Here is a 15166-nt window from a genome sequence, read left to right as displayed (position 1 = left end):
TAAAAAGAGGTTTTACATAAATATCTTCTTCCATTAGAAATATCGGTAAGAAATAAAGACACCAGAGCCCTAACACTATATAAAATAAAAATTAAATTTACATAGCTTTTAAGGACCATACATACATATTGTATATTATGTATTTGTTTCTGTGATTCCTGGTTGCTAGCTAGGTAACACTGAATTTTACATTTGTGATTTCTGCTTACAAATCTGAAATTGTGGAATTTTCCTAAAATTGTGCTTATATAAATAGCCGAATACATTTTTTATGAAGGTAACCTAAGGCATCAAACAATTAGTAAGTTTAATACTAGGTAATTCAGATTGCTGCCTGCTATATATGTACTTTATAATGCATTTATTATCACAGCTTTGTCTGATAGTTTGTTTGAAAGCGAAATATGTCACAATGCCATGTTCTTGAGAAATCCCTACAAGTCTTTTTGCTCTTTCAGTAACTAAAATTTACTGATCTCGTGACAATTTCTCAGCAGGTGTGTGCAACAAAATAGCTTTCAAATCAATTGGCATAGTGAGTGTAAACTTCACTTAGGAGTGTCAGTTATCATCATAAAATATTATTTCCTTAATTAGTTATTAAATATTTGCAGCAGAGAAGAAATAAATTGATGGAACAATTCAGTGAAGTCCTGGCATGTTGATTTGGAACTGTGTAGTGACAGGCATTTTAGTGTGAACAAAGTGAGTAAACAAAACTAGGTTAGCCTCCGTGACACTGGACACTGGACCTCATATTCATCATTTTGGCTTTGAAATATGTATAATTAATGTGTGTCTCCCTTGATTGCTGATTCCATAAATCTGATTTAGCTATTTCCATATTTATTAAATTTTACTATTTAGTATGTTAAATGGTGTGTCTCTTTCAGCTACAATATTGCTTACCATCTAAAATGTCTAACTCACAAAATATTAGTTTACTTCATTTTAGCTTCCATTCAATTTTCCTAGGGTACATAAAGTTGCAAGCCACTTAATAGAATTTTGGCATAAATATCCACATTATATGGGTCCATGTTGCTTAAATGGCTTTGTAATATGCTAGAAATAAAATTTTGCTTGGTATCTAGAACTGATCCATAATATGTTGGCTCAACAAAGTCAATCAAATGGAAATTCCTTTCTTGAAATATAATTGTAGTTGAGCTCATTATTAACATTCCAGGGTTGACAGTGACATTGGCATAATTCAGGTGGAGCAAACAACCTTCCTTTAGTAGAAAAAAAAATTAATTTGCATTTTTTCTCTTTCTAAAAGAATAATAACAGCACAACAGTAACAGAATTTTGACAATGCTGTCATTTTGAAATTAGATATAGGGAACCTACCAGATTTCTTTTTTAGCTAACTGGAAGAGGGATATGGAATTAAGATTCACATTCTACTGGGAACTTGGAGACAAATTAGAATGTTAGGTATAATTAAATCATAGAGTTTGAAAGGACTTAAGAGGTCATCTATCTTGCCAAATCACTTCCATCTGAGAAGAAACAAACTTAAATCATCCTTCCATGATTATTATTTGAACCCTTTTAAGGATAACTGCAATTAGCTCAGCAATGCAAAGCAATGTTTTAACAATTTTCATCACTGGAAAAATCATCCTGATATGTAAATATCTCAAGCTTCAGAAAAACATATTCGGGATGCCATCGGTTTATATGAAAGGAGAAATATTTAAAACCTTTCAATGAAGAATCGAAAAGCTGTCCATTTGTCCATTCAAGGTGGCTGTGTTCTACCCAGAAGGAAGTCCCTGTTTCTTTGACGGTGTTTATTCTTGGGTTGCCTTTCAAGCATTTTTGTTATTTTATGATTCTGCACTAATATTTACAAGTCTATATCACACTTTCTTGACACCAAAATTAGAAAAGAAGCTTTCAAAAATGTACCTCATTAGAGTCAAGTTCAATAGGTGAGTTCCTCATTGTTCCTACAACTATAATTGTATGTTTTTGTGTTCTAAACTTCTGCAAACCTATACTACCTATATGTTTTTTCCATTGTCATAATTAATTCCCAAATGTGTTCTCCTACTTACCCTGTTAACCTACATTTACACCTGGGATTTTGTTTTATTAAAATGAATTTGTACATATGAAGAGTTAAAAAAATTATTGGGAGAACTGAACTCACCTTAGGAGTGAAGGTGGCATCATTGACGGAATGCATGTGACCATAAAGTGACTGCTCACATTTACCCTAGGAAGACAAAGCAGAAATAAAGTCAAATAAATTCCATTCAATGTGTAAAAATAACTCGAAGGATACTTAATTGTATTTGTTTTCAAGCAATGTTTTAGTCCAATAATAAAAGTAATATAGTTTCATGATAGAAAATGTTAGCTTTCGATATCAGCTACCATTCAGAATCAGTGCTGTGCTGATGAGTGTGCCACCAGGGCTGGTATCTACACTGGAATTCTTGTGTCCTTGCTTTTACACCCTTGAATTGGAGGTGAAATCTCCATTATGCCATTAGTACAGTTTTCACGCCATGGGGCTGAATAGTGAAGCCCATGATTTCTACCACTACTGAAGGTGTGGAGTCCTTTCTCTTTTTTTGTTTTTAGCTATAGGATCATTTTTTTTTAAAAATTTCAGAATTTTTAAAGTTTGGCATTGTGATCATCACAAGTATAAAAATGTTATAACACATGCACAGTAGTATTTTTAATACAAAATAAACATTTGTCTTGTGAAAACCATACTTCACATGTACCCATTCAGATCATGTTTTCTAAACAAAGCTACAATTAACTACAAAAATGTCCAAGATTCAGTTTAAATGATTCCAGGAAAATTGACCCATAACATATTACAAAGGGGATTTCAATGGGAGAGGGATGGCTTCACTTTTACACCAATGTTCAAAGGGCATTCTTAACTACCTGAGGGAAATAATCGAAATTCTATAGAAGAACCAGAAAATGATATACCTGGAATATTGACGATATATTTTTTATTATGGTATGAAATTAAGATTTAACCTAATAACATAATATTAATTCAAAAAGTTATTTTTCAGTGATTAACACATCAGGGACAATTCTAGATACTTAGGATATATCAGTGGCCAGCAAACTCATTAGTCCACAGAGCTAAATATCAACAGTACAATGATTGAAATATCTTTTGAGAGCCAAATTTTTTAAACTTAAACTATATAGGTAGGTACATTGTTATTAACTTAATTAGGGTACTCTTAAGCTGGCCTTTGCTAAAAATGTCCTCAAGCTGATTGAGGTACGTTCGCTGAGTTTGACCCCTTCCAACTCTCCCATCCACACTTGTCTTGTATACTTGTTTCAGATAGAAGAATGTGGATGGGAGAGTTGGAAGGGGTCGACCACAGCGAACATACCTCAAAACAATGTACCTCCCCTGTGCTGCGTATCCCACCGCCCGCCTGCACCTCATCTCCTGTCACCTGACAGACCGACACCCCCCACTTCTTCTAACGCCACTTCTTCAAAATAGACCCGCCCAGGCCGAAAACCGACTTCTGCACATGGGCCATGAAGTTTCAAACGCACTGTAGTGCACGCCCGCATGTGGTATTTTGTGGAAGAGCCACACTCAAGGGGCCAAAGAGCCTCATGTGGCTTGTGAGCCGTGGTTTGCCAACCACTAGGATATATCAATGAATAAAACAAAGAACCTTGTCCGCATTGACCTTCTAGGGGGAAAGGGAGGGAATTAATATTTTTAAGAGGTATATAGTATGTCAGAAGATAAATATTATAAAAATAAGGAAAGTTGTGGAAGGGAAGGGGTATCATGAGTTTGGGGATTGAAGGGCAAAGGGAAAATCAAATGATCAAATAGAGCAATGTGGTTTGACCACACTCAGGAAGTAAGGTTTGAAGGTCTAAAATCAGTAGGGAGTTAACCAAGCAGACATGTGGAGAAAGCATTTCAGAAAGAAGGAAAGGCTAGAGTGAATGTCCCCAACTGAGAGTTCACCTGGTGTTTTTCTAAAAGAGCAAGGAGCCAATGTGGCTAGAGAGAAATCAGAGAGTAGGCTTGCTCAAAAGGCTTCATGACTCTCTGTCACTACCTTGTATTTACTTAGTCCTCTGCCATGTGAGACTAGTAGTTAGATTACAGAAAAGACTACAAAAAAGAGATATTAAAGATAGTGGTCACCATCATGCCTCTCATTGTTATCCGACATTCATGGAATATTTGGAATTAGGCCAAGTGGGAAAGGCTTTAACTACTAGGCTCTAAACAGCACTCACCATTGCTTTAAAATAATTAAATTTCAGATATTTTTACAGACTTGAGACATGCTATCAATCCCTTTGCACAGACTGCAAAATTACCCATATGAATTTAAATTTCATAAAAATATATTGAACACTTTGGCACTCTCTCAGAATGACCACTGCCCATGTCATCCTGTTATAACATTAATTATGCTGAGAACGTCAAAGCATCCAAATTCCTCAAATGGAAATAAATTACTTGCAAAGCCAAAAAGGTGAAGTATAAATTGTTATGATTAGCTTTTATATATTATTATTTTAGGAACTTTTATGGTTATTTTTTTTGAGAACTAGTATCATATTGTCATATAACATTATGCTTGTAGAGTACGTGTTAATATTTAAAGATATATTTCAATTAGCAAATTTGCCTCAAAATATTTTTGCATTAATGAAAGTTTTAAATGTGGCCCTCTTCTAAATTGCAAGCCTCTACACTATTTGATTAATTAGTAAGGAAAATGGAGTTTTCTGACGCAAATCCTGAAGGCCAAGTTTTAATTCGGAATGGAATCTCTAAGGCACTCTTGAAAAGCCCTGGAAATATGAGGAAATAATGGAAATGCTGACGGACCCACATTTGTGCTGCTATAACAAAACCTGACTAGAAGATAAATGTTTCATGAATTAAGAAAAGTTAAAAAAGCTTTTTCTCTCCAGCTTTGTTCCCAAGATAAAAGTGAATGTGCTCTTTTGGTGGTAGAGGGAATATGTGGGTTTCTAATATGCTAGCCTGCACATAACCTTAATCAAAAGCAATGCCCAAACCGGGACACTAAAGCTTAGAATAACTTCTTTAATGAAATCTTGTCAGAATTGTTTTATTTCAAAGCAGTTAAAAAGAGGGAAGAGTAGTATTAAAAAAAAATCATGTGACCTAACACGTCATTGCTCCAGAGAACCCCTGTGCAAGGATCACATAATAGTTTCTATCATTGGCCCTGGGGATCGAAACATCTGGGACTTAATTCTTGGAACCGCTTCTTAATAGCCATGTAACTTTAAACAAATTGCTTCACTTCACTGTGCTTCGGTTTGCTCATTAATTCTCAAAACAAACCCAAATGTTAAATACCACTACCCGTGTCCAATGGGGTAATGTTTAACCTATGGTTTTGTTTTGAAAATTAAATGAGATAATGCACGTGAACATTATCTCAGTAGAGTGCTTAGATAAAGTAAGAGCTTGACAAATATTAGCTCGCAACCATTGAAAATGCTGATAACTTCCAAATCAACATCTCTGCCCTTAGCTGTCTACCTGCCGTTTGAAAGGAAGGAGTCTCCGAGGCATCAGTGCTGTTTCTTCTGTTTGTCCCTCAGTCATTCCCCATGTGGCACTGCCCTGCTTCGTGCCCTCTGTCTACTAACCCCATCACCTTGGGCACTTGGGCTGATTGGACTCAGCCAGAGGAAAGCACCAGCAGGATGTCGACAAGCAGAAAGAGGGGACAGATAAAAAACTACTTGTTCAGCTGTGATCTTGTCAGTGACCCTGTCTTCTTCCTAATTCCACAGCTCCTGTTGTGAGGTCCTCTCCCATGGCTACAGCCCATGTGTGTCCAATAGTACTCTTCTTCCCCTGCCCCTTCAGACCTAGAGGTAGTGCTGGCTTCCCACGGTTGCTAGCCGTTGAGTGCTGTGTTTGGTCCCTTTACCCTGTTCACATTTCTATAATATTCAACTAAAGTTTTCCCAGTCATCTGCTCCCTGCTGGGGACCTGTCTGATACAGCCTGTCAGACATAATATGCTAAAGCAGACTTTTTAACTCACTACTTCCCAGCTTGATCCTTGCCAAATCATTCCCTGTGAGTAAATGGCATCACAGTTGTTCAAACAAACAACCTAGGCAATCAAAGACCTGAGAATGAGAATACCTCTCCTTCTTCCCTCACCTCCAGCCGACTCCTCATCCAGTATACAGCTCTTCCTGAAACATGCAGCCCTGATATGCTCACTTCTGTCACTCTACATCATTACCACTCCAGTTCATGATGACAGCAGGAGCATCCTTATCGATCTACTTGCTCCTCCTCTCACCCCAAACCTCATCCATTTCTCTCATGGCCACCAGACTGATCAATGAAACTTGAATCAGATCATGCCAAGTTCCAGCTTACAGCCATCCAAACAATTACCATTGTACTCAGAATAAATTCTAAACTCTTTACTTAGCTCCAAAGGCTCTGTACTGTTGGTCTCCGGTCTGGCTGTCTGACCTCACCCTTTACCATTCTCGCTTCTCATGTGCAGTGTTCCAGAATATCTTCATTTGTCTACATGGTCAAGGCTTTCTGAGCAAAGATTAATAGCAACCCTAAAGATAAAGAAATTTGGAGAGATTTAGGGGGACCTCTCCCTGAGGAATTTGTGTTTTTTGTTTACATTCTAGGAGTTACAAGACTAGAAGCCTTCCCTTCCTCCCCTTAGAGGGGGTTCATTTATATTTTAAAATAAATGACTGTCTCAATCTCTATCTCACTCTCTTGGAGAAATAGATAAGCTCTAACGTCATAATTTGGGGGTTTCCTTTCATGGGACATAATTCCACTATACCTGCAGGATGCACCTGACTCTTACTGCTTCTCCCCTTGAGAAATTAGGCAAATTAACACACACTGCTCGGTAAGTAAATGCATGGTCTGAACTCTGATCCAGCAATCTCCTGTTTCTTGTCAAGATAAACAACTTAGTATATATATATATATATATATATATATATATATATATATATATGCCAGGGGCCGTCACATCCGAAACAACTGAATGGATGACCAAACAGGCTGAGTGGGGCAACCAGGCTGGCAGGGGGGCCAGTAAGGGGTGACCATGCTGGTGGGGGGGCAGTTAGGGGCAACCAGGCCGGGGAGGGCAGTTGGGGGCGACCAGGCTGGCAGGGGGGCAGTTAGGGGTGATCAGATTGGCAGGCAGGGGCAGTTAGGGGTGGTCAGGCTGGCAAGGGGGTCAGTTAGGAGCAATCAGGCAGGCAGGCAAGTGAGCAGTTAGGAGCCAGCGGTCCTGGATTGTGAGAGGGATGTTAGACTGCTGGTTTATGCCCGATACTGGAGACCAGGTCTAAACCGGCAGTAGGACATCCCTCAAGGGGTCCCGGATTGGAGAGTGTGCAGGCTGGACTGAGGGGACCCCCTCCCTCCCCCCCTGTGCACGAATTTCATGCACCAGGCCTCTAATATAAACATAAAAACATAACACTATCACATTGGCCTCCCTGTTCTTCTAACAGGCCTAGCATGTCTCTGCCTTTATACTTCCTTTTCCTCTACTTCATATGTGGGTTTTTTTGTAGCTGTAGACATGTCCTTGTCCTTCTCATTCTGTTTTCAACTAAAACACATAGTTTTCACTGACATCTAAAATCTAGTATTCCTGCCCCTTTTCTTATATCCTCTCATTACAGTATCAGAAACTTTAATGAAATCCCTTCTCTTTTCTTCTTGAACACTCAGCCAGACTTGAGATCAGGTGTGGCCAGGTGACTGAGCACTGCCCAGTGAAATATGGGCAACTATGAAATAAGTCGCATATGGTCTTGGCCCTTAATATATCTCACACAATTTTTTCCCATTTTCAGCTGCAGGTAGAGGGGCCCTGGAACGAACCTGAGTTTCTGAACCACCACAAAGAGAAAAGCCACCAATTAGCACCGTCTGACTGTACATTCCATGAATGGGAACTAAGCTTCTACTGGGTCAAACTCCTGAGAATCTAGGACTTAGTGGTTTCAACAGGTGTTGATACCCAACAAATAGGTCAGCCTGTTTTGTTTCTTTCATGTCACTCTTTTTTTTGTTAAATATGTTTTACAGTGGGGCCTTAACTTACGAGTTTAATTCATTCCATGACGGAGCTCGTAACTCAAATTACTTGTATGTCAAATCAAAAAGCGAACGAGTGAGACACGTGATACTGGGCTGATGTTGTGGCATTCACTGTGATGTTCACTGCGCCAACTAGCGGTGGGGTATCTGAAGCTGGCTAGTAACTCGAATTTTAGCTCGCAACTCAAAGCAAAAAATCAGCTGAGAGACGGCTCATATCTCGAAAAACTTGTTAGTTGGGACACTCATAAGTCAAGGCCCCACTGTATTGATTTTTTACAGAGAGGATGGGAGAAGGATAGAGAGTTAGAAACATCGATCAGCTGCCTCCTGCACACTCCCTACTGGGGATGTGCTTGCAACCAAGGTGCATGCCCTTGACCAGAGATTCAAACCTGGGACCCTTAAGTCCGCAGGCCGACGCTCTATCCACTGAGCCAAACTGGTTAGGGCTTCATATCACTCTGTAGCATATAAATTTACTCAATGAATTTATTTTCTGATTTATTGTTAGTTTCCTTTCACTAGAATTAAGCCACACAGGGGAAACATGTCCACCACTCTATCATCCCCAAGGCCCAAGACAGCTCTAGCAGTATCTCATAAACAGTTGTTGAGTGAAAAACTAAACATAATTTGTTCTGGCCAAGGAGTTGTAAGTGGAAATAACATGTAATACCTCTCTCATGCTCTTTGCAACCCCACCTTTCTATTAATGAGAGGTGCAATACTCCTCAAAAATATCCTTGCTCTTGGGCAAAAAACAGCAGCATTCAAGGTGGCTGCTAGATCATCATCCTGGATCCTAGGTGAGTATGACTAGCAGAGCCCTCTCTTCCAACCTAAAGAGGACACAGACCATAAGCAAGATGTAAATGCTTCTGTGATTTGGAGGTTATGTGCTACGATAACACAGCCCATCCGTGGATGGCAAACCGTGGCTCATGAGCCACATGTGGCTCTTTGGCCCCTTGAGTGTGGCTCTTCCACAAAATACTACGTGCGGGCGCGCATATACAGTGCGATTGAAACTTCGTGGCCTATGCGCAGAATTCAGTATTTTGTGGAAGAGCCGGTATTTTGTGGAAGAGCCACACTCAAGGGGCCTAAGAGCCGCATGTGGCTCGGGATCCGCGGTTTGCCGAGCCACAGTTTGCTGACCACTGCCCTAGCTTATCCTGAATGACATAAACCCTATGTGGGAAGATTAATATTGTCTCCTCAAATATTAAAAGCTTTTCTATTATCTATATTGCAATGTGGAAAGCTGAAAAATATTGAAATAGTACATGTCAGAAGCCTAATACTCAAGACAAAAGTTTAAAAATTCTTAACAAGTAAGTCTAATATAGAATCATTAAATAATCATGAAATACAAAATCATAAATAATCATAAAACAAGTAACCAGACATAACATCGTCAAAATCATCAAAGAGCTGATGTTCACAAACTTCATTTTCACTATAATGACTTATTTACCAATGGATTAAATAACCTTTGAAAAAGTTTAACAGATTTCAAAATATAAAGTGAGCCTTCCTAACTCAGGCTTGTTGTTTTTGTTTTTTTTTTGTTTACAAAGCTATTTAAAAAAAAATATTTTTGATATGTTAAAGTTCCTTAGTGACATATAACTTACAGTAAAATGCACACGCCTTGGGGACTTAGCTTAATGAATTTTTATCTATTTATTATCTGTGTAGCTGCCATTCAGATTAAGATATAGAACATTTCTATCACTCCAAAAATTTCTTTATGCCCTTCTCAGTAAAAAGATCCCCACAGCCCTGGCCAGTTTGGCTCAGTGGATAGAGCGTCAGCCTGCGGGCTGAAGGGTCCTGGGTTTGATTCCCGTCAAGGGCATGTACCTTAGTTGTGGGCACATCCCCAGTTAGGGGTATGCAGGATGCAGCTGATTGATGTTTCTCTCTCATCGATGTTTCTAACTCTCTGACCCTCCCTTTTCCTCTCTGTAAAAAATCAATAAATATATATATATATATATATATATATATATAAAGATCCCCACTTTTTTTTAATTTTTTTTTTTTAGTGACTACATTTTTTTGGAGAAAAGAAATACAGGGATATAGTTGAAAAAAGAAAACCCAAAATATTACAAGAGACTATGCAATGAAAAGTTAGTCTCTCATTGCAGGTCATCCTTAAATGCAACTACTGTAAATAGTATCTTTTGTGTACAGCATGTGCACATACATTCAATTTTCTTTACTGTGTCATTTTACCCACCTCAGTGCTTGCATAAATTAAATCATGCTATTTGTGAATTTTATGAGAGGTAGTATATTGTGATGGTAAAAAATGTGATACTGTAGTAAAATTATAGCATTTGGAACTCAGTTCATTGGAAATGTATTGGTAATATTTCTCATGTATAAATACTATGCTATGTACTTCAAATACTGTAACTCTTTTAATTTCTACCATATGAAATATTTTAAATTCTTAATTAGAGTTGGAGAACTTTGTGAAAAGTAATTAGCATGTTGCTTACACAAGTAAAATATAATACCATTTATATATTCATTAGTCATCTTCTTTTCTATTATTTGTCCTACGTTTTAATTTTTGTTGGCCACTGAGAATCAAAAATAACCACACTCCCTGGAAAAGATTCATTGTTCTATAGCCATGTTAGCAAACACTAGAACTAGTTTTAACTTGTCCAATCAATTAGTAATACTTCCATAGCCCTGCTTATGAGTAAATAACCAGAACTTATTTTAAACCTATATAATTAATCAATGACAACTAACGTCAGTGAACACTACTTGAAAAGCCAAATAGCATCAGACTTAGGATTTGAAAACAAGCCAACTGGCCAAAGAGTCAATAAAGGGAACATGTTTCTAAGTCTGATATTAACCTTATTCCACTTTTGTAAGAGACAAAATTCAAGTCTCAATAACCAACACAACTACTCTTCTAAGCCTGACCTAACCTCTATAACCTACGCAATCCAAAGTAAACTCTTCCCCAAAACTGAAGATATGATCAGCAATTGGGCTTGCTCAATGAGTACAACTCTGACTAGTATAACTCTTCCTCACTTAAATACATGATGAACTCAAGGGTTTTTGTTTGTTTCAAATATTGAGTGGTGGTTTCATCTTTTGATAGCACAGAGAGGGTGAAGGGTGTGTTAGTTATGGCTGCCATAACAGAGTACCACAGACAGTGTGGCTCAGACAACAAAAATTCATTTTCTCACTATTCTGGAGGCTAGAAGTCTAAGATCAAGATGTTGACAGGGTTGGTTTCATTCTGAGGCCTCTCCTTGGTGTTTAGGCCATCTTCTTCCTGTGTCTTCACATGGTTTTCCCTCTCTGTGTATCTGTGTCCTCATCTCCTCTTCTTATGTGGACATCAGTCAGATTGGATTAGGGTCCGTCCCAAGGGCATCTTTTAACCTTAATTACCTCTTTAAAGACCCTGTTTCCAAATATAGTCACATTTTGAGGGCATGGGGGTTAGGTCTTCAACATATAAATTGAGAGGACACAATTCAGCCCATAACAAAGGGATGGAGAGATATTTATTCCACTACTCATAAAATATCTTAGAGTGCAATAGCCATTAGGGCATTAGCTAGTTGGAAGAGTTAAACTGTGACATTATCTTATAGTATTCATTGCATTATATATATAAAGTTTATATATATTACATTAATATACTTTGAGTTAATATGCAATCTCAGAATGAAAAGTTCATTTTTATGTCATATCTGAGTGTATATTTAATTAGACATACTAAGAGCACAGGGTCCAGACTAATACTGCTTGAATTTGAACTTGGGCTTTGCTTTGTCCTTGGGACACTGTGAGCCTCCATTTTATCATCTGTAAAATAGGAATAACCTACATGATGGCATCATCATGAGGAGTTAAGTTATTCACATAAAGTGCTTAGATTGCTGCCTGGGACATAGCAAGTGCTCAGTAAATGTTAGTTATTAGTAATAATATGCAGGTTGCAAGCTCTGTGATGCCGGGATGACTTCTATTATCTTCATCACTTCATAAATATAGCTGCAGAGATGAGCTGGCTCATGAGAGGTATTTTATAATTATTTTTGAGGTAGTAACACACACACACACACACACACACACACACACACACTTACTTAATAACATTGCTAGGAAAGTTATTAAGTAAGGTTCCTAAGTTTGCCCTTTATCAACTTTCTTTTTTAACCTGTAACCTCTGCCTTTTCAAGGCAATTCAGGAAAATGTGTTAACCTCTCAGGATTTTTTATTTTATGAAAGAATCCTCAGGGAGAAACACTAGGAAATGGAGTCCTAATCATTGAATCTCACACCCATCTGGCAGTTGCACAGAATACAGTTGTGCACATGCACTGCTTTTCCTGTGAACAGCACCTCGTACCTCCGCATTCGTCCTGCAAGCCCCTCACACTGCAATACAGAGGCAATATCTCCCCAGAGCATTATTCCTTTGCATATTCCTAGAAAATAACTGCTTATAGTATAAACTTAAAATAATTGCTTATTTGAAAAAACCTCTTTAAAAATTCTCTAAATTAAATTTATTAAAGAGAGTTATATTGTGCAATTGTGCCATATGCATTTTACTTCATATTTTCTAATCAATTAAAAGTTTTATATATATATATAAAACTTTTGGAAGATATATATATATATATATATATATATATATATATATATATATATTCAGAGAGGAAGGGAGAGGGAGAGAGAGATAGAAACATCAATGATGAGAGATAATCATTGATCACCTGAATCCTGCACACCCTCTACTGGGAATCAAGCTTACAACATGGGAATGTGCCCTGACTGGGAATTGAACTGTGACCTCCTGGTTCACAGGTCAATGCTCAACCACTGAGCCATGCAAGCTGGGTTAAAAATACTCTTAAAGAAATGAAAGCAAACCATGTTCAAGGGTGAGAAGAATAAAAGCTTATATCAGCAGTGAGAAAGGCATTCTCATTACCAGCTATCTGTAGCTAATTTCCATTACAGATACTACCTTAGTTAGCAAGTTTAAATATTAATGCCAAAGAATTTTATGAAGATCCTTTTTTAATTGAACAGGGTCCAATATCTAATATAATAATTTAACATTTAGCTTTTGCAAATCTTTTTAGAAATAACTTTGTGAAACCAAAGAATTGTAACCTAACAGGTTTATATGTTGTTAAAGAAAAATATACTCTATTACTATTACTGAAATAATCCCACTGGCATATAAACTGAAAACATAATAATTAACAAGCCTCCTGTTTTTTTTAATTTTATTTCATATAAATAACTAACCATGACTGTGAAAGATTGATTGCAGCTTTTAAAATATTTGCTGAATCCATGTGTAATTAAGATGAGTTAAATATGCAAATCAAGCCTAATGAGCTTCATTTATTAATGTTAGTTTGCCTTGCCTCTACAAAATCTCTGCTGTGAATTTTTTCAGCACATGGTATTTCTGATTGCTTTGTTTTAGGGTGAATTGCTGAAGAAACAAGCTTTTCTTCGGGAGAAGTAAAAGCTTTTGCATAGGATCTTAGAAAGATCCCATTTAGAAAGAAGGGTTTTAAAAACACTCCCAGGAGCATTAAAACGGACTAAAATGTTACTATATAGTTTTTTTCAAGCACCTTCATTTAAATTACATTTACTTAATTCAATTTCACCAAAGTTGCAACCCCTTTGGGAATTTTCTTCAATGAAGACAAGCATTTTGTCACAATATGTCCGACATAGTAATTAACAGAATGCAGAGCCTGGGTGGAGCGGGCAGCATATAATGAACCATAACGCCTTCTGGAGAAGTGCCTTTCCTGTACACAATTTCAAAATTTCCCCACATTAACAAAACAAACCTCTCGCTGTAAAGCCACCAGCCTCATGTAATTCATGTGGAAGACATTAAGTGAGGCATTTACAAGAAACATAGTTATTGGAAACAATGCCAAGGAAATATAGTGTAAGGGTCAGAGGGAAGCACAACTATTAGAGTTCTGAGTCAGTTTCACTAGCTCTTTCCTGATAAGGGCAGGACAGAAATACAAATGAAATCTCAGGGCAAATAGACTGTACATTTCCACAAATTTCTTTGTGTTATCTATTTAATTGTCTCACCATTGTACCCCACAATTCAAGTTACCAAGATTTGATTGCCTGCTTAAGGATTTACTGTGTGTGTGTGTTTAAATTAGATTTACTTTGTTGATGTCTTAAAATTTATTTTTTATTATTGACTCTACAGATGTCCCCACATCATCCCAGCCCCACCCCCTCTCCCCTGGCTTTCACCACACAGCTGTCTGTGACCATGGGCTATGCATATATGTTCCTTGGCTAATCTCTTCACCTCTTTTTATCCAGTCGCATCCATTCCCCACCCCCATCCCCCTCTTTGACATTCCTCAGTCTGTTCCAGAGTTCCATGCCTCTGGTTCTATTTTGTTCATCAGTTTATTTTACTCATTATATTCCACATGTAAGTAAAATCGTATGGCATTTATCTTTCTCTTACTGGCTTATATCACTTAGCATAATAATATCCATGTTCATCCATGCTGTCACAAAGGGTTAGAGTTCCTTCTTTTTCACAGCTGCATAGTATTCTATTGTGTAACTGTACCACAGCTTTTTTATCCACTCAATTACTGACGGGCACTTGGAGGATTTACTGTTTCTTTTAATAAAGAAATTTTTTTTCTAGTAGAAAAAAGGTTCTTTTTTTTCAAGGTTTCTGAAAGAAGATATTTATATCTATATCTATATATAACCATAGCCACATCTATATCTAAATATATAATATTTAGACTGAAACATAATATAATATTTCAATTGTGGGAAAAATACAAAGAACACATATAACATAGGATGTATCCTTTTTATATCAAGCTAAAGGCAGGAGTTAGAAAGCAGAACATTTATTCCAAAAGATAATTTAAGAGGAAAACGCTATAAGTGTAAATTTGTGAACCAGGTAGCTAAAAACACTTAAAAGAGAACCCTGA

At 37.3% G+C, this 15166-nt stretch overlaps 1 protein-coding gene across 1 annotated transcript in view; it reads right to left on the bottom strand.

The window, feature by feature from the left end:
- SPAG16 (sperm associated antigen 16) overlaps positions 1–15166 on the bottom strand; it is a 640972-nt gene that overhangs the window by 201116 nt on the left and 424690 nt on the right. The window contains exon 14 of the mRNA XM_081095737.1: positions 2162–2227. Coding sequence (XP_080951863.1) covers positions 2162–2227 — 66 coding nt within the window. The remainder of the gene's footprint in view (positions 1–2161; positions 2228–15166) is intronic.

The sequence above is a fragment of the Myotis nattereri genome, assembly GCF_964212035.1.
Source record: "Myotis nattereri genome assembly, chromosome: 7".
Lineage (NCBI taxonomy): Eukaryota > Metazoa > Chordata > Mammalia > Chiroptera > Vespertilionidae > Myotis > Myotis nattereri.
The sequence above is the reverse complement of the archived record's forward strand: the minus strand, read 5'-3'. Positions and strand labels throughout refer to the sequence as shown.